Source organism: Ambystoma mexicanum, chromosome 8 (assembly GCF_040938575.1).
Source record: "Ambystoma mexicanum isolate Mex_15411 chromosome 8, UKY_AmexF1_1, whole genome shotgun sequence".
Classification (NCBI taxonomy): domain Eukaryota; kingdom Metazoa; phylum Chordata; class Amphibia; order Caudata; family Ambystomatidae; genus Ambystoma; species Ambystoma mexicanum.
This window is the reverse complement of record NC_090929.1, coordinates 635,727,052-635,750,823: the sequence shown is the minus strand read 5'-3', so window position 1 is coordinate 635,750,823 and position 23,772 is coordinate 635,727,052. Positions and strand designations below refer to the sequence as shown.

At 46.5% G+C, this 23,772-nt stretch overlaps 1 protein-coding gene across 5 annotated transcripts in view; it reads right to left on the bottom strand.

Annotated features, from left to right (window-relative positions):
* Nucleotides 1–23,772, bottom strand: part of RAP1GAP (RAP1 GTPase activating protein) — a 1,905,843-nt gene that overhangs the window by 1,185,225 nt on the left and 696,846 nt on the right. For all 5 annotated transcript variants that reach the window (XM_069610366.1, XM_069610364.1, XM_069610368.1 and 2 more), the window contains exon 2: nt 13,108–13,143. Coding sequence is in view for 4 of the 5 variants with exons in the window: in XM_069610364.1 (XP_069466465.1) it covers nt 13,108–13,143 (36 nt within the window). In the remaining variant the exon portion in view is untranslated. The remainder of the gene's footprint in view (nt 1–13,107; nt 13,144–23,772) is intronic.

The following is a 23,772-nucleotide window of genomic DNA, read 5'->3' as shown; positions in this document are numbered from 1 at the left end:
CATCAGGGGTCTCCTTGCTCCATTGGGCAGTTGAAAGATCATTGTGAGCATTTGTCTGGGACCTAGTGATAGCAGTGACCTGGATTTCCCCCAACAGGGACTCAATCTCAATTAGATCCCCTTGGATGGCCCCGGTTTTGGCCAGCTGATCAGCTAAGTCATTTCCAGTTTTGTCTGGTCCCTCTACTTTGGAATGACCCTTGATCTTTTTCCAGTAGATGGTCATCCCATTCGATGTGACCAGATCATCAATGTTTTGGATCAACTTCCCATGTTTCAAGGGTTTGTTGTTAGCACATAACATGCCTCTGGTTTTCCAATTAACCAGGTGCTCCACAAACCCGTTCCGTACATAATCCGAATCGGTGATTATGACCAGTTCGTGGAGTTGATGTTGGACAGCAGTGAGGATGGCCTGATGCACAGCCATCAATTCTGCCACCTGACTACTTCGGGGACCAATTTTGTATCCAGCGGAGGGTTCTGGGAACTCCTTCACCCATGCATTCCCTACGCCAGCCACCAGTTCTTTCTCCCCGTCGTTGTCAACATGGTACGAGCATCCATCCACATAGACAGTGGGCATTCCCTCACACTTGTCTTCTTCAAAGACTTTGTGTGGGGAATTAAGGTATGCCTCCATGTTGTCCTTGATTTTTAGACTTTCGTCCTCGAGACAGTTTTCTCTGGCACAATCATGCAAGTCCGCCAGACCTTGCGCGATGGGACTCTTCTTGTTTTGGCCATATCTGACCTCCACAGGAAAGCCTTGCATTGACAGAATCCAGGAAGTAATTCGGGAATTACTCACATTTCCGGCCCGGATTCTATCACTTTGGAGATATTGCAGAGGCTGGTGTGGAGTCTCCACTATGATGTGTTCCCCCTGGATAAACGGGCGGTAATTCTTCAATGCCCACACCGTTGCCAGGAGTGCCTTCTCACAATCGTTGAATTTTTCCTCCACAGAGGATAAAGTTTTGCTCGCATAGGAGATTACTTTATTGACCTTGTCATGCTTTTGGTATAATACTGCCGTCAAGAACGTATTAGAGAACCCCGTCTCCAGGAAGAACTCCTTGTTTCTGACAGGGTAAGCTAGGCAAGGCGCTTGTGAGAGGCTTCTTTTGAGTTGTTTTACCGCCTCGGCTTGTTCTGGACCCCATTCCCACTTGACCCCCCCCCTTCAGGAGATGAATCAAGGGTCTGGTGATCTCTGCGTAGCCCTCAATGAACTTTCTGCTGTAATTAGTCAGTCCAAGGAGGCTCCTTAGTTCCCGCAGAGTTGTGGGGTCTTTCAGTTTCTGAAGTGCTTCCACTATCTTTTCCTGGGGACAGAGACCCTGAGGAGTAATCTCATGCCCCAAGAAATTAACACGGGTTTTACACCACTGTGCTTTCTGAAAGGAAAGTTTTGCTCCGGCAGCCCTCAACTGGGTCAGAACATAACGGATCTCCGCTATGTGTTCCTCCACAGATGAACTTTTGATGAGGACATCATCTACATAAGCCAGGTTACCCCTTGCACCCAGGTCGGGCATGGCCTTGTGTAGGAAAATGTTGAATTCATTGCCGGAGTTGAGGTATCCGAAGGGAGTCCGGGTCCATGTGTACTGCTGGCCCCCAAAGGTAAAAGCCAGCTTGTATTGGTCCTCCCTACTGACAGGCACAGTCCAGTATCCATTGGTCAGGTCTATTGCAGTGAATACCTGTGACCCCTGGATCTGGGCCAGCCCCTGGTCAATGTAGGGCAGAGGCCATCGGGAAGTATGGACCCGTTTGTTGAGCTCCCTGAGGTCGGCGCAGAGTCTCCACTGGCCGTTTGGCTTCAATATTCCCAGCACCGGATTATTGAAGGTGCTGTGTATTGGACGGATTATTCCCCGGGACTCAAGGTTCTTAATTATTTCAGTAAGGGACTCCATTGATGCGAGAGGCAAGCGATATTGCTTCACAAACACTGGAGTCATTCCAGGGTCCGTGGGAATTGGTGTTGTGTGGATGTCGGTGCGACCACAGTCATATGAGTCTACCGCAAAGAGATCTTGGAAATCCAAGAAAACTTGTTTCAACTTTTGCTTTTGTTCCAGAGTCACACAGGCATCAGCTAGGTTGACTCTCTCTTCCACCATCTGCCTGAAGCCTGGAAAGACTTCTGGTTTGACTATTTCAGCGGCCTCCTCCAGCTGGGTGGAGAAGTCCCTGGTCAGAGTGCTGATTTGGACTGAAGGCTTCAGGTGGGAAAGGCAGCCCTCATGGACCTGGAAAATCACCTCATCCCTCCTGAAGTCACAAGTCACATCCTCCTTACCATAAGGGCAAGAAGTGTACACCAGGAAGTTCCCCCCATGCCGGGTAAAAATCCTGTCTGGTGTTGTATTGTCATCACTGTCACTGTCAAAGCAGTCCTTGGGGATTGGTCCTAACAGTTCATTTCCTAAATCAATGGAAAAATGTCGGTCATCAACCGCCATTCCAATAATGGTGCCTGCGGCTAGAGCAATACTCTTTAAGTCGCTGTTATCCACCTCTATTGGAATGGTGTCATGTTCTATGTTGACTAATGGAGTTGGGTTTACCCCCAACCCTTGCTGTTGGAGAGAAGCATTTAGATGTATATAAGCATCAGGGTTTTGCAAATATTGTCTTCTTTTAACTTTCACTTCCAGGGAGAATTGTCGGGTCCTTTCTGGGATGGTGACTTCCTCTTTGATCTGAATTTCAACTGCATAAGGTAGCAATTGAGCTGACCTAAATGCTTTTTCTAGATCATCAAAGCCCATGGGATTATCCGCTAATCGGGACCAAGCTTTGAAGTTTATTAGGTCCAAACTAATGGCAAAGCGATTGAGAATGTCACTGCCTAAGTAAAAAGCGGCAGTGACGTCTCGCACGACCCAACAATTGTGGACTATGCTCTTGTTGCCAATGGAGATTTTGAGCATACACCTGCTTGGCAGGAGATGTTTGGAATTGGGTGCTTCCAGGTCCATTTCCCATTTGTCTATCAGTTTGAATGTGGGAATGGCTGGATGTTTTGGGAGTTGGCGGAACATGGCTTCGCTGATGAAGCTCTTACCGTTGTTCACACACGAGCGAGAACAGTGTCCTTCCCATCATTTAACTGAACAGGGATGAACAACTGCTCTCCAAATTGCTGAATATCAGCCAGGCTCTGAGCTGATTTCACATCTTTCTGGACTATAGGAGTGGGAGTTTCTGATTGTGGATTAGTAAAGAATTTCAAAGTGTTTCCTTCCAGCGTGGAGTACCACTTTAAACTGGAAGGAAGGTTGATTTTCAGAAATAGAGAGGACCCCCCATCACCAGTCTGTTGTCCTACTGCTATTACTGTCACGTCTGGAGTTTGGTTGTTCTGGAAGTGAAATTCTACTTGGTCAGATTTTTGTTTAACCATGTGGCAGGTGCCGTTTAAACTAACATGGTTGACACTCTGTTTTAATTTTATTGGTCGGCTAGTCTGGGTCCAGAGGACCTTGTTTACACAATCTATTAGGGGTGACAACCTTCTCAGGAGGTCATTCCCTAGTAAACAAGGGGTGCCCTCTGGAGTCACTATTATGACCGGGTGTTTCACCTTGTGTCGCCCAATTTGAATGTCCAAGTCTGCAGTCCCCTCAACGGGAATTTCCTTCCCGTCAAAGTTCTGCAGTTGTCCAGGAAGAGAGGTGAGAGGAATACGGTAATTCTCCTCCCTTCCTGCATTTAGTTCATCAAAGGCCCTTTTGGACAGAAGGGTAGCTTGGGATCCAGTGTCCACCAGTGCCAAAATTGTACCCTGCCCCCGTACTTGTACCCGGTGTATAGTATCTTCCCTCCTTCTCCTCAAGGGGGCACAGATAATGCACATTTTTGGACATCTGGTGGGCTAACTATCTGGTTTTGGACATTGCTAGAGAAGAGATTTGGGCAGAATTCTGTGGAGAGTCTTGGGAATCTGAAAGAAAAAGTTGGCAACTGGAGATCAGAGCCATTGTGGGTTCCCCTGGTTGCGGTTCTGGGCCGCCCCCCCCTTCTTGGAGGCAGTCACCAGGATGGGTTTGAACCAGGGGATTTCGGTATTGTGGGTTCTGGGATGAGATGATGGGCGGCGGTAGCTCAGTCTCCATATCTCCCCAGTCTGAATTGGCATCCCTTGGGACCCATTTTTGCTTGGGAGGAGTTCCCCCATCTCTGAAGGAGAAGATCCTTTTCCCAGGATCTTTTGAGGATCCCTCTCCCTCAAATTGGAAGACCTGTACCTCCTCCACAAAGTGGGTCTGTTTGGGTCCTTTGTTTCTCCTACCCCCCTCTGCTCCTTGGGAGGCAGGCTTTCAGGGGTAGGAGATTTTGTTTCCGGTTCCTGGTTTTCCAGGGGCTGTTTACAAGTTGGGAAGGAAGCTTCCTCCAAGGCTTTACACCCCCCTTCCCCTTGTGCCTCCTCCCTGGGAACCGGTGTGTTATCGGGGTGATGCCCCCGTCATTGTTCTGGAGTACCAGGTCCAGAGTTTGGGGCATCCTACGGTGGCACGCTCATCTGAGGGTTCTGTTGAGCCCTCAGTATGTGACCCAGATCCCGTGCCATATTTTGGACCTGGCGCTCTAACTGGGAAACCCGCTCAGGCTGATACGGGGCTCTATTTTCTCCCCTGGGCTGATCCCGGGAAGGGTAGCTATCCCTTCTCTGGTAGTACCCCTGGTTGGGAAGATTTTGGTACCCCTCCACCGTTGGCCTCCCCTCTCCCAGATTAGGTTGTCTGAGCTCAGGGAATTGGGGAAAGAAGGATGGATGATTTTGGGGCTGGAAATTGGGTGGATACCTGGGGAGAAAGTTCTGCCCAGGATTTGGAGGATTTCTGCCCTCCTGGGGGAAGTTAGGAGGGAAGTTCCCCGGGTCAGGTGCTTGGCTGGATCCCCCCCCTTGGGCTGGAGGAGTCCACACATAACCCAGGATTGGTCGGTTTCCCTTGTAGCGGGGACTTACATAGTCAGGGGAGCGGGGGACCCCATTTGTGGGACTACCTCCTCGACTCCCTGTCTGTGACTGGCCCGAGGGATTTCTGGGCTTAGGATTATTAGGTGCAGGTAGGTTTTTAGGCCCCCCCATCTCCAAGTCTAAAACGGGGGCAACCTTTACCTCTGCCACCTTGGCAGCAGCAGGGGTGCTGTTGGTTTTGGGGTTTTTGGGCGCATTATTTTTATTTTCTATGGGCTTCTGCAACTCATAGATCTGGGTAGCCTGTTCAATGACCCAGTCTAAAGATCTTTTCTCGTGAAAATCTCTCACGAGCTGGGTCATATTTGGGCAAGGCATGGAAAAATGTATTGACAAATTCTCTGCTGTCTGTGCGCACCCTTCTGGTGGTCTGCACAAAGGCACGTTTCAGTTCTTGCACGAATTCTTGTGGGGCCTGATCCTCCACACATTGCAAATTGTAGGCTGCCTTGCGAGCCTCTTGGGGATTTCTGTGAACAGAAAAATGTTTTAATATGGCCGCCCTATAGGTGGACCACCTTGAATGATTTTGGTCCTCCAGCCCCGCAAAGAAACTGGAGTACTCTGGGGAGAATGTCCACTTTACATATTGGATACAGCTTTGGCTGTCCTTCAAATGAAAAGTCTCCATCGTTTGCTCATAGAGCTCCAAGTGTTCCCAAACAGAGTACTTGGCGTTCTTATGATAAGGCGTGATGACACTCCTGATTGCCTTAATCTGTTTCAATGGGTCCTTAAGCAAGGCCCTTTTTGCCTTATTGGCCTTTTTGGTTCGGGTAACCCTGGTCCATTCATCCTCTAACTCAGAGGCACTGCTCCCAGAGGTTCCTGTCTGATCTTCCAGGTTTTCCCGGATTCTGCGAGCCTGGGATTGGCTGGCAGAATGTGGGGACCTGGTCTCCTGTGTCCTGCGCCGTTCAGAGGAGTCTTCAGATTGCTCCTTGCTGCCAGGATTGATGGGTACCCCCCCACTGACCTAACGGGGCAGAAGTTTTCAGGATGCCCTTAATGGGCCTATTCTCCTGGGGTTCCCCACTAAATTGCACTGTGCTTGGGTGCCCATACCCGGATGCCCGCCCATCCATTCCTGGGAGGTACTGGCCTATGAGCCCCATGCTTCTGGCTGGATAGTAATCTGCCATCCCTGTGGCCCAGTGCTCATGTGTGCCAGGGGACATGGGGGTGGTAGAGTCCAGGGACTGAGAGAGATAAAGGCCTCTGGTACTAGGGCTCCTGAGGTTATGCTCAGGAGTTTCCCTTTCCCAGCGAACCTGGTCTCTATCCGCCCCTGCTCCCTGTTGCAATGCAAGAGCCTGCGCTTTCAGTTCCTCAGTTAAGGCCTTACTAGACTCTATCAGTCGCTCCTGCATCGCTACCTGTTGTTGGAGCCTATCATTGTGCTGACAGAGAGCCTCATTTTCTCTCTGTGCCTCCTGATTGGTCCTGGAGTACTGGGCCAGTCTCTGCTGCAGGAGGGTTACCTCCTGAGCTGTGTCCCTATTGGCCTGCTCCTTTCTTGCCAGAGCATCCTCCACCCTCCTGGTGTGCTCTAACAAGTTCTGGTGTTCTTTTTGGAGGTCACCCAGTCCCTGGAGGGCCAGGTGATTTTCTTCCATTTTCCTTTTTAAGTGGCAGACTTCCTGGCCTAAGGTATCCCTTTCATGACTAAGAGCCTGCATCTGTGCCGCCAGGTCGTCCCTTTGCCTTTGGAAGGCACCAGTTTTCTGGCGCTCCTGGTCAAACTCTGCCTGGGTATCCAGGTCTTTCAAAATCAGTTTATTGCTCTCTGCCTTCTCCCTATCTAGGTGGCTTTGCAGGGTGACTACCTGCTCAGCACATGCCCTATTGAAGTCTAACTGTTGCTCCAGCTTTTTCTGGCTCTGCAGTAGGGAGTCCAAACCTTCTTGGTACTCCTTCTGCAAGGCCAGAAATCTGGTATCCTGGTCCGCCTTTTCCTGTTGCAGCACATCCATATCCTCCTTTATTTTAGTGATGTACCGTCTGCTGTCATTTTCTGACTCCTGGCTCCTGAGCAGCCTCTGCTCAGAAGAGTCCAGATCAGATTGGGCCTTCTGTAATGCCAGCAGTTGCCTACTCGCCAGATCTTGGCCTTCAGCACATTTGTCCTGCAAGGCTCCCATATGTAAATATAAATATGTCGCTACCCTGGCAATCTTGTTGTGCTCATCCTTGGCCTTAGGGGCCATGTATAGTTCACTCAGGGCCACATGTAGGGGACCCTGATCTCCCCATATATCTGACCCTGTTTCAGTGACCTGTTGCGCGATTGCCTGCAACCAGACCATTTGGTCCTGATGAGTCCACTCACCTCTCACAAATAGCTTATGTAAGAAGTGTTCTCTGGCTATTTTAACATCTACCAAGGTCGTCATTCTGGAATTTGAGTTCCTTCCTGACTTACAGAAGTTTGAATTTTATTTTTGCAAAACAGACCTTTTCCTTAGAGCGTTCCTTTGAGGAGTGCTTTACAGCGTAACACAGCGTGGTGATCCGACCGGATATGTGTATCTGGTCAGCTGGCACACTGTATTAATCTGCACAAGTGATAGATCTAACCCAAACATCCCGGACGAGCCCCCAATTTGTAAGAGGATTCAATCCAGCACTACAGCTAAGTCAATGCCTAGTCTGGGATACGGAATGGAAACCCTTATTGATATATCTTTATGTCCAGTTCATGAGTTCTGGATGACTACCCCTATATAACACCCTCTCTTGGAATCCCCCTGACCCCACTGAGCCAAGAAGTAGTTCTGTTTTGCAAGTTAAAAGGTTTATTTGAGAATTTAAACAATATATAAATATATATATATATCACTTTATAATAAATTAATAATTGAATATCACACGTAATCTGAGCAGTAATCAATAATGGATAGTCTGGCACTAGCACACATCTTTATAATCAATGATGAGTGATTATAGGATGGATAAGATAGCAACAATACTTTTATGGTTTCAAATGGATGCAAGGTGGAATGAAAATGCAGTACAGAAAATAACTTGATATGATTTCAACAAAACAATGTAATCACTTTTCTCTGGCAATCCACTCCCCCCCTTTATGCAATGCAAGGAAATGGAAGGAAAGCACACAGTTCTCAGAAATGCAATCAAATGTAATTCAGTTCACCCCAGCAAGCTTATACAACAGATAGGAGTGTTGAAACACAGGCAAAATGCTTTGAATATGGTGACAATGCAGTGAGAAAATATGATGAAAATGCTTTTAATTCCCTTCAGGAGGTTCAGGGTGAGTGAGAGATACTAGGGATGAGTTCAGGCTCACTTTAGCAATGATTCAGAGATGGTGATTAAGAGGCAAACGAATTTTTAGCAAGGAAAGAGATGACTGCTGATGGTTACACGTGGCTGGATTTTTAACCAAATCGCAAATCGCGGTAAAATTTGCGAATGCGTGAATCACGATTACGGCAAAAGTATAAGGAGTAGCAAGTCTAAGCTTTCAGAGGAAAGTTAAACCAAGTTCCTAGCACAAACGGTTCCAGAGATACGGACGATTAATTAAAGGTAGTTTTTCGGATTTGAAATTTTAAAAGTTCAAAGCGACAGGTTACAGCTTGCAGCTAGAAAATGACAGGTGACAGCTTTGCAAATGACAGGTGACAGTTAGGAGGCAGTTCTGGTTAGATTAAAATAGATTGAATTATATTATTTTAACCAAGAGATTGGTTCTGCACAGTTCTGCTAGGTACTCACAATATATTTTTGAATTAGGCCTCGCCACAGATCTGGTCAGGTTTTGGACTGGACTCCGGTTCTGGTCTCGGCACTTCACAGTGATCTGGGTCAGCTCTCTGGTTCTGCTTACAGCGGTCGGGGTCACTCTGGATCTCTGGCCTCTGGTTCTGGATACTGCTCTGCTTTCTCTGGGTACAGCACTGCTTCTGGATCTTTCTGCACAGCTTTCTCTGGACCCAGCGCTGATCTGCACGGCTCCTGGATGCTGCTACCGCTGTTAGGTTTGCTGGATGCTGAGGCCTACTGAGAAGAGTTCTCAGTTTGTGGGTTTAGGCCCTTGCTTTGAGTTCTGAATCAAGTTCTTTGGAGTTTTAAAGTCTAAGTGTTGGATCTAGTATCTTCTGGATGTTGTGTGGTCCGGCAGAGCGCGTTGCAGCAAATGGATTTGAATGAATCTACCTGTCCCAGCAGTCTCTTTTCATGTGTTTTGAAAGTGGGTGGAGAGGCTAGCTTTCTAGGCCCAACCCCTTAAGAGTTCTGATAGGTTGGAGAATTCTTTGCGTTCTCACTGGAGAGCAGGATTGTGTGTCAGAATGATGTCATTTAATGGCTTGCAGAAAGGATACTCCCCTGTCAAATTGCACACAAATTTATATTTGACCCAAAATACACATTTCTCAAATACATAGTGGTTTGTCATTGCATGTACATATTACCTATCGCATGAGGTATACTCTGTTCAAACTCTGATGTTTCTAAGAGCTTGCATTCAGAAAAGGCAACATTTCGCGTTTTTTAACTGGATTTGCAATATTAGTTTTTCATTAAAAATTATACACATATACACGGCCTGTCCATACATACTCCAGTAAATTCCCATGTCTCTAGCTTAAACAGAGAGTCTGTAGTATACATAAATAGCAGGGTTTTGCTCCAGAACATCACACAAATTGGAGTTTGGGCTTGAATCGAAGGTACATTTTTTAAATGAAGGCTCTCAAAGTTATACATTCCTGTCATTTGATTACAAAGAGTTATCAGTGTTTCTGTAAAATATATATTTTGCTTTCAATTCAGTTCTCAGAGTGTTGGAGTCCGCCTCCAAGACTTGGGTGGGTCAGTGATCACATGTGTCTTCTGGCAGGCAGGCCTTTGTTGACAGGAAACAGTCAAAATCAACATATCCTATTCAAGTGCAAGAGCCTATTGTGTGGTCACCAGGAGGCTCCCAGCCAGTCTGCCTTCTATCAATCAAGAGGTCATGTGAGATTCTGACTCCTGGTGTGAATCTCTGGAGGTGAGAGGTTTCCCAGCCTTTGGCCTGTTAATTAAATCAGATTGTCTTCTGGGAACAGCATGTGGTTAAGATTTTAATTAACTCCCAGCCTTTGATGTAAAGGCCTCTCCTGCAACTCCTGACATGCAGTTTCCCTGTCAGAGTTTAGACCGCTAGCGCCGCCCTCAGTCAAAAGCGGGTACTGCATGCAATTTTGGGATCTTTCTTGGATTAATGCATTCTAAACAGGAATGGTTCTTACATGGTAGTAAATCCTTGCTTAACATTGTTTTGATGGGGCTCCTTACAGTAAAATGGTTATGTGGAACCCCACAAAAGGGTTGAATCTTTAAAGTGGTCCGATGAGCCACGATTTCAGCAACTTTTTGACATCCGTAACAGTGGATTTTGTTAACAAAGATCTTTCTTTACACTGGTGGGTGGCAAGTTAGGTAACCATTTTGGTGTGCGCACAAACTGCGTGGTTCTCCTGGATTCTGGTGCACATGTGGGTTTTTTGGCCATCTTGGATTTTCTAAGCCCACAGCACCAAATGTTGCAGCATGATAGCTCAAACGTGGGTCAGGACACCCAACACGTCATATATAGACAGGATTGTGAATATTAGCCAGTGCCGGATCTAGATAGAAATGCAGAGATATTCACATGCCACATCTAGAAAGAACGTGGACATTTAGCACATGTCACTTCTAGATAGCGAGGCCAATAACCAACCCACCAACAATTTCACCCCTTTGCATAAACCTCTCAAACTCTAACCAACCACAACCCTAAAGCACAACAAACCGCACAAACCTCACTACATTGCAACAACAAAACAAACCACACATAGCTGCGCACAACAGCACACAACAGCCACCGACCGAAAGCACCCCCAAGAGGTGTGAACGGTGTTAACTGAACTGAAGCTGCTAACAGCACATCACTGCTCTATTGCACTTATCCTGCTCATTCCCACTAATTCACCACTCACCCCTCAACCCGTTTCCTATTCAGATCCACCAGAGCGCCAGGGGACCACTCCGGTGGTGATAGTGCACGGTACAAATATCTTTTAACATAACCTCGGGATGGCGGGCTGTAACCACATGGTATAGCCCTTTCCCCAAAACCATAATAACCTAATTAAAACATTTAGTTGCCATGGAACAAGAACTGCCCTTCCAGGGAAATTCCTACTAACCAATTCACAGGTGGAAATCTTACTATTAAAACACGAACAATCTCTTCAGATGTTTACACATACAGATTGACTAACTTTTCCATGAATCAGGGTGATGTCTCAGTGTTTCAAGGAAATGTGAGTAATTTGCTAGTCTGCACGGTAAATTAATCAGGTGAATTTTACTAATGAGTTAAACACATATATGAAGTGGTTGCGAGTATTTTAGGATGCAAGGTTTCCTTTTCAATAATTGTCCCCATACTCTTTTGGAACCAATAACTCAAATGTCTTTCAACGTAATCTAAGACCATGTGGTGCATCTTCCAGATGAGTATATACAGCCGTAAAAGAAATGCCTTCGAAGAAAACAACGTGCTGACACTGTAAACTAAGTTCACTTATCCAGGTGGAATGGTACGATGTTGTTACATCGCCAGTATGTTTTTCAATGAGTTTTTTGCTGAACATTTTCAACAAAAAAATTAATCGGAAAATATAGTGGGGTGGGTAAGGGGATATAAGTGTTAGGGACTGGGAAGTAGGGGGTAAATAATAGGGGCACAAGGTTTAGGGGAAACCCCGTAAATACAAAAAAGGTCAATCAGTTTTTCGTTAATAGATTTTCTGCAAAAATGGAATCACAAAAAAAACTGGGGATTAAAGAACATGGAACCGGTAGAATACATGGTCTCCGGAAACTAACAATCATCTCCCTGTCGATGCTAATGCTCATGGGAATCAAGGTTTTATTTGTAGTTATTTAATTTATTTATTGCATTTGTGTAACACTCAAACCCTGTGGTATCACAGCGCTTGTACAGGTAATGCGGAAAAGGAGCAGACGCAGTTGCACAGTATGAAGAGTAGTGTCATATGTGTTGAACAACCAGGTTTTCACCAGTTTTCTGAATGATTGATAGGAGCAATCATTCCCAATGTTTGGAGGGAGTGAGGGCGCAGAGACGCAAAAGCTTGCACCACCTGCTCTTTTTCTTCTGAACACGGGGGTGAACAGAACAATGCTGGATGAGGACCATAACGGTCGCACAAGTGGCCTACAGTTGATGAGGTAAAGTGGGGCTAAACTCTGTGGTGTGCGGGGGCGGGTGTTTTCGATTCGATACAGGCTTTGATGGGGAGCCAGTGGAGGCTGCGTCTGAGAGCTGAGATATGGTCAGAGTCCGAAGGCCCAGGGCTGCTGGAAGGGCTTTATTTTGCAGTAGGTGGAGCTTGGTAATGTTTTTGGCGGATGTGCCTAGGAACCGAGCATTGCAAAAATCAAGTTTGCTGTTATTTTTTTGGGTCTAGGGAGAGTCAAGCAGTTGTTAGGAGTCATAAATTGTCTGCTCAGGGAGATGAGTTTAGAAGTGTAGGTTGTCGACAAAGACAAAACATTGATGTGTTTAGTCATGGCGAGATCAGCATCACAGTGAACTGCGAGAGTATTAACCTGATTTGAAATTGGTATGTTGGAGCTGTTTATGGGCCATAAATAGAAATTGACGGTTCTTCCCCTGGTGGAACAATGAAGGGTGGGTATCTTAAAAAAATATAGGTTGTCTAGGAAGCAAGGACACGTCCCATCATATCTTCCTTTCTCATCCCCCATAATGACACAAAGTCACTAACAATCGAATTCTCTCTCAAAGTACGTATAGCTTGAAGTAATCACTGGTGGGTTTGTCACTACGGTGCCAGTGATGCAACACATACCTGAAAGACACACTGAAATGAGCTTTCTTGAGAAATCGAACATTAACTAAATGTCCACGTGCCTGTGTACAGAGTGATGAAAGGATGGCCTTGGGGGGCAATCAGACTTCCGTTCAGCTGCTGTGTGGAACCTCAACCAGATATAATGATCATGCCACTCAACAATAAACGATAGGTACCCGTGCCATTAAAGATACATGGAGTCTGACTCACCGCGGACTTCGACTGTAGCTGCAAGACTTGTCCACTCTGAAAAACAAAAAGAGAGGTGCACAGAGGTCAGGAGGATAGCAACACATGCAGCAGGAGAATCACAGAGAATGGGGGGATGAAAAAAAGGGGATCAGTACAAGTTTTAGGTACTATTGCCTTCCGTGTTACTATTTGAACTATTGACCTGATCGACCATGAGTCACGTGGGTGGCAACAGGCCATTCACTTTCTTGTAATTATTTGCTGCGTCACTTCAGAAGATTTATGTGAAAAATATGCAGTAAGGCCAGGCAAACCTTTTCCACCTATCACATCGGTCAATGTTCAGACCCCATAAGGCGGCAAGTATTTCAGTGAAACCGATGGTTTCAGACAACACAACATACAACATGCATCGAGATAAGATGAAAATAGAGTACAAGAGGCTTAACATGGAAATGTCTACATCCTTGGAGATATGTGTACACTAAGGTAGCTTAATTCATGCCACATAAGCCGCACATCAGCGTGGTCAGTAAACATCTTCATAAAATACTAATCGTACGCTACAAAATATTTCATTGGTGGTCTTAATTAGACAAGATCCCTATAAACACTATAGAACGTTGCCTTTTCATTGATAGTTTCAGCAAAAAGGCCAAGGATTTAGTGTGCATGGAAAGTGTGTGAATGCAAACACTGTGAAGTGGCTGCAAGGTGCAGCACAGTATCTAGAGGATATTTAAACTTGGAAGGATAGCTCAGGAGCAACATGCTCGCCTTGGAACCAAGACCAAGACGACACAGAGCAACACAGAAACCTCTGGATATTAAGCTCGTTATAAATAACCTAAATAATATCATATTTATATACATACATTATTAATCTAGTGACTCTAATAAAACACACGTTTTCGAGTAAGTGTTCACATGGAGGACCTAGATTAGAGAGTACTGAGATGGCATCAGCTAAGGTTCAACAATACCCTTTCTAGCTAGTAGGTTAAAAGGCTCCTTGATGTCCATGTGGCAGACTTTAAAGGACCACACATCGAACTCAAGACTTAACAGCCTATGAGAGGCAGTGGATGCAGAAATCAAGCAATCTCAACACTTAGAGTAAATAGATAAATAATGTAACATAGAAAGATTGATATAAAAATAGCAATGCAACAACATGCAAGGGAACTCCTTTATTTTTCGCTTCCCAGCCACGAAGGGTTTAGAGAGCACTTGCAGGGTCCTGTCACTTCCACAGAGCAGGGTCCTGGGTGCCATAGGTGTCAGCCCCAGAAGGCATTGTCATTTCCTTGGACTGGTTAGGGAGAAGAGCTGCCTCTTCCTTAGAGCTCTCTATCTTCACTTCAATAGCGGGGACTTTGGTGCAGAATGCACTCCCAACAGTGTTCCAGGTGACTCAGAGTCCAAAGGTGAATCCATTAAGGAGGGGCTAAATGCCACAGCAGAATGGCCAAATGAAGCCTGCTGTTAAGGGTCCAATCTTGGCTGATATCTTAAGTCCCCTTTGCCCTGTGATGTCATACACAGAGTGCACAGTCTGCAGGAAGTGTGATGGGGAAAGGTTGTTTGGGAGCCCTAGCAAAGTCTAAGATGATGGAACCACTCTGTGGATTGAATATCTCTCCTTGGCTACTCTGAGTCCTTCCTCGGTCTGCCTACATTGGAAGGACTCCAGTAATTAGCGCCCTGACGTGAGGTGGCCATTGAAATGACAGTGGAACTTCTGGGGCAAGTTCATATTCCCTGGAGAATGAGACAAACCTTCTTTGGTGGGTCAAAGAAAGGGTTCCCTGGGTAGGACCCACATGCTGATGTGGCAACAGTGAGCCCAGACAAACAGAATATACACCAGACTCTGTCAGGCATGAGTTATTCGCCACCAAGCTGACAATAACAATGATATCAAAGGCTTATGGTTGTACATTTGTGTAATCGCAACAACCACCATGTCAGAATCAGACGTGGTTTATCTTTAGTTTTTACCAACTGCAACCCGACCTCTGGGGGCAGACAATTATGATATTTAGAGCCAGAGGTGTGTGCAGTTACAAACGCATCACTATCTGTTGGAATTTTGCGTTGCAGCAGCTGTGTTCAGGAATGCCCATGTGACCTGTGAACCTGCCTTGCTGCCTCTGCAAGGCAGCTGCTGGGGGATATCAGTAGACGGTCACAGCAAGGCACATGCATGCACTATGTTTTGGCAAGGGGCATTATTAGTGTGAGATTGATTAGCAGAGCTCACTCTCAGAGGCAGTATTGCATGCACCATTGTATCACTAGAATACAAAAAAGCTCGGGCCATACCACCCTCACATATGGCATTCTACCACAAGGAAATATATGTTAAGTAATTTGCAAATAAAGATAACGATTTTAGAAGTTTTATAAAATAAATATCTACATTTCACTGCAAGACTCTTTAGAAAAGAAGTCCTCTGAAATTGATCTAGGCAAGTGGAGCCTGGTCGGTGTGTTGAGCAGTTTGGGGCCTGCAAGAGATGTTACAATGTGTTACACTTAAATTCTCTTTTGTAGTACAGTTCTCCAAATCAGGACCTTGGCACATGCACACAAAAAAATGATAAGCTCATGAGACCTAAAGACCAAACTAGGAGCACTTAAAAAGGTTAAATGAGGGCAGATGAAGGGGATGAACTTTAAAGTGCTGGGACACTTTCCTTGAGCTTCTGCTCCTTGGCACCAGTGACTGGTGGTGGGGCTTGGAGCCCATACTTATGGCATTCTTCATGTGGGCATGAGCAAGCAGCACCCGGCGGGCCCTAGCACACTTTCCTCTATATGCAGATCTCTATGCGCTTTGTCAGTATCTTTGACAGTGCAACCACATTCCTGGCTGGCAAACCCTCTCATTCTTGCCAATCTTGAAAGGGGCCAAATCCCAGAATGTGCAACTCAACCTCGAAGAGAAGTCATTTTGAACAAATGACGCAGTTTAGTTTCTCTGAAATCCAGTCCATAATTACAGAATTCCTTAACTCGGGTTGACTAAGCCCTCCTCTCGCTCCTGGGGTTTGGTAGAATTTCAGAAGGTTACCTTCTGAGCGTCTGGATCCTTCTCAGAGGCACCCCTTTAGTTCTGGAGAAAAAGACCTCCTTAACCTGGATTCTACTTGGCAATTACCGGGATTCTATAAGCTCTTCTTGTCACTGTCAACAAGAGGCCCAATGGTGGTATTAGAAAGCTAACTCGCGACACTTATTGAGTGTTTTTTTAATCTCTAAAAGGACCACTCCTGACTGGGCCACCATCCTTTTTTTTTGTTCTACAGAGAAACTAGAGGGAAATGCCTTAGGATTTGTTTTACTACTGTTCAAATCTCATGTCCTAGTTGCTACTTGTAAAGCATGGTTCCCGGAAGATGCAATGTAAATAATTCTCCCCAAACCCTGGCTGGCATTTTCGCAGCATCCATGGGATTCACACTTGCCTCTCAGGGAGTGTGGAGACAACCTAGTGTGGCTTTGATGCCAGTTCATTTGATGCTCCTCCGTTAGTTGTGGCCAAACCGCGCATAAGAGGATACCTCATTGTGCTACTTTGACAGCACCGAGAAGCATATATGAGGAATTGCAAGACCCATTATCACACTGCGGAATAAACTTCACTTGGAAAAGAAGGCCACTTTTTGTGACCTGTTCTCAAGGATTACTAGAAATGCCTGCAAAGACAGTCCTCACAGACCTTGTCTTCCACCCTGCCGCCTGTTCACAAAGGCAAGTAGTACAGACTCAATTATCAGAGAAAAGGTAGGACGTGACATAGAGCATTCACAGATCCAACCATGAGCTGAAAAAATTACGGAAGCAAGCGGGATAACAGCAATACGCAACAATGGGTGAGAGGCATGTCAAAGCGATGTGACTAGGGTGACCAGAAGTCCTGGTTTTCCCAGGACAGTCCCGGGAAATTGCCCTCTCTCCCAGGGTCCTGGGAGCTTTTAAATTTTATAAACCCCGTTCTGGGATTGGAAGGGTGGTGGCTACGGTCTGGGCTTTTGCCTGGACCCAATTTCGAAATCCCGAATTCGGGCCTGGCGTGACTCTTCATGCACCTGAATGGGGACGTGAATGCTTTTCACACCCCCATTTCCTCCCCCTTTCCCTCCCCGACCACCCTCCTCCAATGAGAGGAGTGTGCCTGTGTGCACACAGCACCCACTACCCATCCACAACAGGCCAGCAACATAGACGTAGGACTACAGTTGTATCAGTGTTTACTTTATTTGTTTGTTTGTTTATTTATTTATTTATAATGCACGCCTAACCCGAGGGTAACAGGGCGCAGAAGTAAGGAAATGCACAGCTTACAAAGTTACATAGTAGGTCAAATTATTACAATCAAACACGAAATGTATCATAATTACAGATAAGAATAAATGTGAAATAATGACATGTGTATATATATGCAAGGCAAGTCCTAGGAAAGACAGTATAAACATTATAAACAGTTTATATACAGGAGAACTAAGGCTAGGTGGCAAGGAGGAGAGCGAGTTAGTGATTGGTGGAAATGAGCAGGTTGATATAGTTTTTTCTAAAATGTAAATAGGGTTGATCTGCTCTGAGTTCATGAGGCAGGGCGTTCTAGAGCTTGGCAGCCTTCACAGGGAAGCTATTACCACCAATCTTGGTGAGTCTGAATCTCGGCACCACAAGGCAGTTGGCATTACCAGTTCTTGTCGGCCTGAGGTAGCTTGGGGCAGCATTGCTTTGCGCTTTATAGGTCAAGGAGGCAGTTTTTAACAGGATTTTATTTTGAGTTGAGATCCATTTGTGTTGTCTTCTAATAGCGGAGATATGTTCACTCTTATTGATACCTGGTGCCGATCTTAAGGCATTATTTTGCAGGGTTTGTAATCTCTGTATGATAGTTTTATTAGCGCCACTGTAAAGGGCGTTGCAATAGTCTAACCTTGATAGTACTAAGGCTCTGGCCAAGATTATGCAGCTGTTATTTGAAAGGAAAGGTTTACCTGCTCTAATAAGCTTACAAGTGTAAGCAGTAGTGGAGGCCAGGGATTTCACTTGTTTGTCAAAGGACATAGTCGAATCAAGGTAAAAACCCAGGGTTAGATACTGTGATGATATTTCCATCTATGGTGAATGCAGAGTATTCAGGATCTAATTTGTTGATATTGGAATGGGTACCCAGGATTATGAGCTCTGTCTTCTCATCATTTACGCATAGTCCATGTGTGGCTTCCATGCCTGGATGATGAGATATATCCTATTCACCAGCGCCAAATCCTTGCCATAATCCCCAGAAAGAGGGAGGAGAATCTGTGTATCATCTGCATAGTTAGTGTAGGTGATACCCAGAAGGTCCAGATCATCGAACAAAGGTTTGGTGAATATGTTGTACAGGGTAGGGGAGACACATGAGCCCTGGGGTACACCACACGTGATAGGGATGGTGTCTGCTGCTGCTGAAGGTGAGAAGACCCTCATGGACTTTAGTCCTACTTCTATGTCTATGGCCTGTCCCTTTTTTTTATCTGGTCAATTTAACAATGACATAAGACACCCAGCAGCAGTGAACTATAGCAGCTCAGTGAAGTACACCTGAATCCAAATTCAGGCATGACGGCCTGCAGATGAGATTCTAATGAGGCACTATTAGGTTCTAGGCTCTCGTCAGAATGACAAACAGATGTTTCACGGGGCGTCACCAGTAGATGAGTTGGGATAGGTGGGACAGGTTGCGGGTTGTCCGGAACTGAGAGCCAACTTAATAGTGTGCCCATTGTATGCCTTGCGGATTAGACTTGACGTGGAATCTGGGGTCTAGATGGTATCTCGACCTCAAGTGTAGTAGAGTACACTAGTGGACGTGGGGTAATTACTTCATCCTGTGCCAGTCAATGGCCTCGTTTAACCCTTGGGTATCACTGTTCATGATATAAATCATTTCCTGTTCCTTTTTCAGGAGAAGATTTTCTAGGTGGGGTGTGTTGTCTCCCTTTAGGACTTGCAACACCGTCCACGTGAAGTCGGCAAAGTTATGGTTTTTCTCCTCGAAATGTTTGACCAGGGGGCCTTGTTCACTTAGTTTTTCAAACAGCTCCGATATTCAATAATTCTCGTCTTGATCCTGTGATTAGTCTTGCCCACATAAGGCAAAACACATGGACATCGTATCAGGTAGATCCCATGGGTTGTGTTGCAATTGGAGAAGCTCCATTGTATCCACCTTTTACTGGTACTGATGTCCACTTCTTGGCTTCTCTTGGTCATTTTTCAAACTCCACAAGTACCACACGGGTGGTGTCCCTTGGGTTTCCCGCTATTCCACAGGGTAGAGTTGGTGCTGTTTCCGCTTTGGCTGGTTTTGAGTTTGCTGGTGCTCATTTTATTCCCAATGGAGGAACTTTTCTTATATGCAAAAATAGGACTTGATAACAGTGTCTTAGAGGTTTTAAACACTTTCCAATGTTTTTGAATCACGTTTCCTATTTTCAGACTCAGATCAGTAAAAGTGCTTACACATATAAGTCTCTCCTCTGGGGCTTTTGCTTGTTTCAATTCCAGGAGAGCTTCCCTGTTATTATTGCCCGCTCTCTTGGCTGCTTTTTTGATCAATTTCTTAGGGTAGCCTAATTTAGAGCTCAGGATTTTGGATTCTTCCTCAAAACTTGCGTTCTGACAGCTGTTTCTTTTTAGCCTCAGAAACTGGCCAAACAGTGAATTATCCCGAAAATGTTTTACGTGCTGACTAGTATAGTCAAGCAAGGAATTTCTATCAGTGGTTTTATGGTAAGATTTTACTTGCAATCTGCCTGCTTGATGGAAGATTGTCAGGTCCAGGAAGTTCGTGGAGGTATTGTTCACAGTCATGGTGAATTGTAGATGCGGATTGAGCGCATTGATCCAGTGTAGGAATCCTGCAGTTTCTTCTATTGAGCCTTCCCATATGATCAAGATGTCATCTATATATCTGGTCCATTTAAGGATCTTCTACCTGAATGGGTTGGTGTCAGGGTAGATATGCTTTTTTTAAAGAAAACTCTATGGCCCTCATTACGACCCTGGCGGAAAGGGGAAAACGATGGCGGAAATGCAATACCGCCATCGAAAAGCGCTCGGTGCGACTATGACCCGTCACCGCAAAGTACGAAGCCATTAGCGACACCGTAGTGAACGCCAACGCTAACTGCACTAAGCACGCGCGCGCGCACCATGCCAAACCGCAAACACCACCATGGTGCAACGGTACGCCAATTCCGACCCTAGCGGACATGTACCTAACGCCATCAGGCATGGCGGAATGGACCATTCCGCCATGGCGAGAAATACGGCATCGTGAACCAACCGTAAATGGCCCACTGAGTGCCTGTACTCCACTCCCTGGCCACATTGCACAACTCCTGGCAGGCGCAATGTACTCACACCATGCAACCAGTGAAATCTACAATTCACCCATGCATGCCAACGTAGAAATGCATGCAGGTGTTCGAAGCGCCCCGTGAGTGGGCATCCATGTACGGCATTTCACCATAGCCGTACTGATGCAGCACAGGCATGTGAAGGTACAAGACATCAAAATGGAAATCAAGAACACATGACACAAAACAACAGTAGTCCCCCATCGCTTGCCACCAGCGCAAGGCAACATCCAAAACAGCATCCTGAGGGGGATTGCACCAGACCTGTACTCTTGCCAGTAAACAAACCAACCATCAGCAGAAGCATGTACCACACAAGTTGGCAGAGTGACTGAGCAGCCAGGCACATCCCAAGAGGGGCCGATGGGAGCTGCAGGGCACAGATGGCATGAATACAGAAGCTATTCCAATGGACATGACCCCAGTCCCCCTCCAACAAACGCACGCAAACACAGGCACCTGTGACCAGCCACATTCTGAACATCCCATCATACCATCAATCGACCTGGCTGACAGGCACCAGTCGGCCAAAAGCCAATCCCCCGCCCCTGAACAGCACATCATGTAAACAGTCACAATGGCAGCCCCTATCCGTGACCACACTGTGCTACGTAGGCAAAAGCGGCCAGTACTGTACCACACAACTCAACTCAGAAGGCGGAACACAATGCAGATCATCTCGCAATACATACCGCCACAAATCGAAAATCGCCACATCACCTGCAAAGAATAACGCAACACGCCAAATATCGGAATACAATTTAAATGCACATCCAAATGACAAAGGCCTCACAGCAATTTGTAAAATAACACCAAAACATCCATCATCACCGAGGGCTGCATCTGCAATAATTGACCAGCTTCCACTTGTGTGACGCCCTGTACCATCATGGCACACAGGGCCAACATCAACGTTCCAAAAGGCAACATGGAAGCGGCAAGAACCGCAGGTCCGTCCCATGAGGCAGGCACTAGTCCAGCTGAAAGGCCGAAATGTTGCACCTAGCCACCAGAACAGCGTAAGGGCATGTGGCCCATTGGCGATCGTCCCATAAGATCGTAATGCTGCTCCACTGATTCACCCGAAGCTGCAGGTGTCGAGAGTAAAAACCATCTGGAGGAGTGGCGTACAGATGGCATCTGCAATAGGGCAGGAGATACCTGTCACCAAAATGAAACACAAATTAACCGATTGCACTACATGACACATGATGCATCACTATCTTCATTCAACACACCAAATCCACACCCATATGCATGCTAGCCCACTCCAAAGGAATATACACACCCCTAAATCAGTATCGATACATAACGAAACCAATCGAGGTTAATACACCATTGGCAACGTCGGTTACTGTGCATGCGTCCGTCAAGATAGAACCCATGACATGGGATTAGTAACGTGCCTAGACACAAGTGTATGAAGGCGCGTCGAGACAGGGAGGATCCGACAAGGGCAGATAGACGTAAGTCCCACTATGGCAGCCTTGCATCACATAGCGCAGGGGAAGGGGATTGAATCAAAAAACACATGTACATGGCAGACCCTAAATGGAATCATCTGTCCATGCATCCATTCATCATTCCCTCATCCCGCAATGAAAACGCATGAACATTCACTCACATAATATGTGAAACTTCCATCGCGTCTGTGCGTAATGCAGTCTGCAAAAACCACTGTGCTCCTGGCCGGATCTGTAGTGTCGTGAAGCTAGATGGACTTGGGAACGTCCTGCCTTATCGTCCACTACGCTATTGCGCATCCCATTCAATTCATGTCATTCATTGCTTGCTCGTTATGGGCCCTGTCCCAAGGACATTCAACAATAGAACGTTACATTTCCAGGCAGACCTGTGGGCGTCTCCTCACCGCTACTTCGCAACCAAAAATCCTGGCCTTCGAATTCCTCACTTGCAACATTACGTCGAAAAGGCTTCTGTGAACGCTTGCATTCACAATTACATCAATGTAGTGCGGCTGTGTGTCATAATGCTAACTGGCTGCAATCACAAATGGGACGCCACGCCCGTCGGTGAAGTACGATACTGTGCTGCATGAGGGTCGGCCATCGATCGAGCCCTACATACCACTGACTCTTCACAGGTATGTAAGCGGCTGCAATCATAGCATGTGTAACAATGGGAGCATAGCATGAAAATCAGTCAAAGTACATCACACTGCCATCGGGATTTGATACATGATTCCAATCCCAAGATGCCATGCGGCCAAATGCAGCCTTACGTGCGGGACGTGCTCGGCCAGAAGGGATTGCATCTGCCACAGATTCATTCAATCAGCACAGGTGGAGGCCATACAGGCCGACAGCACATATATAGCAGACCCAAACCCCTCCCACAACCACTCCCACTCCAAAATGCTACCGGCAGGACTAGCGATGTTGGGCCTGGGGCACCAGATAGCACTGCAAGTGCTACAACTACAAGAAGACGACGAACAACAACAGGTACAACAACCGGGCGCACAGGGGAGACGGAGGAGAAGGAGGAGGAGGAGGGCAAGGCAGGGTCAGCAAGGCCCACAAGCACTGCCACTACCACCACGCAGGCGGCCCGCAATCCCACGCCTCCGAGCTGATCCGTTCAACCTCACTGCTGAGCAGATCCACACCCTCTACCGTTTGGACCGGGACACCATAATCGCCATTGTGGACATGACACATGCTGACCTCGTGAGCATGATAGATAGCCCAACCGCCATCCCACCCCTACTGAAGGTGGTGTCTGTACTCCACTTCCTGGCCACAGGCACCTACCAGCACACAGTGGGACAGTTGCATGGCATTTCACAGCCACTGTTCTCACGGACACTCTCCCAAGTGCACGATGCCCTCCTGAAGCACGCCGACGACCACATCACACTACCACGCACGTACCAGGAGATTACCAACGCAAAGGTGGGATTCCATGCACTTGGCGGCATCCCGGGTTGCATTGGTGCCATCGACTGCACCCATGTTGAATTGGTTGTCCCACATGCCATGGAGGTCCAGTACCGCAACCGGAAACAATTTCATTCAATCAATGTGCAAATGGTGTGTGACTCCAACAAGATCTTTACGCATTGTTGTGCCAGATTTCCAGGATCTACCCATGATTCTATGGTCCTGAGGAACACAAGAATACCACGCTACATGGAGCGACACGCAGGGCACAGATCCTGGCTACTCGGTGAGTCTCATTCCATGCATGACATCGTGGCCCATTTGATGCGTCAATGACCTTGCAGGAGGGGGGGGGG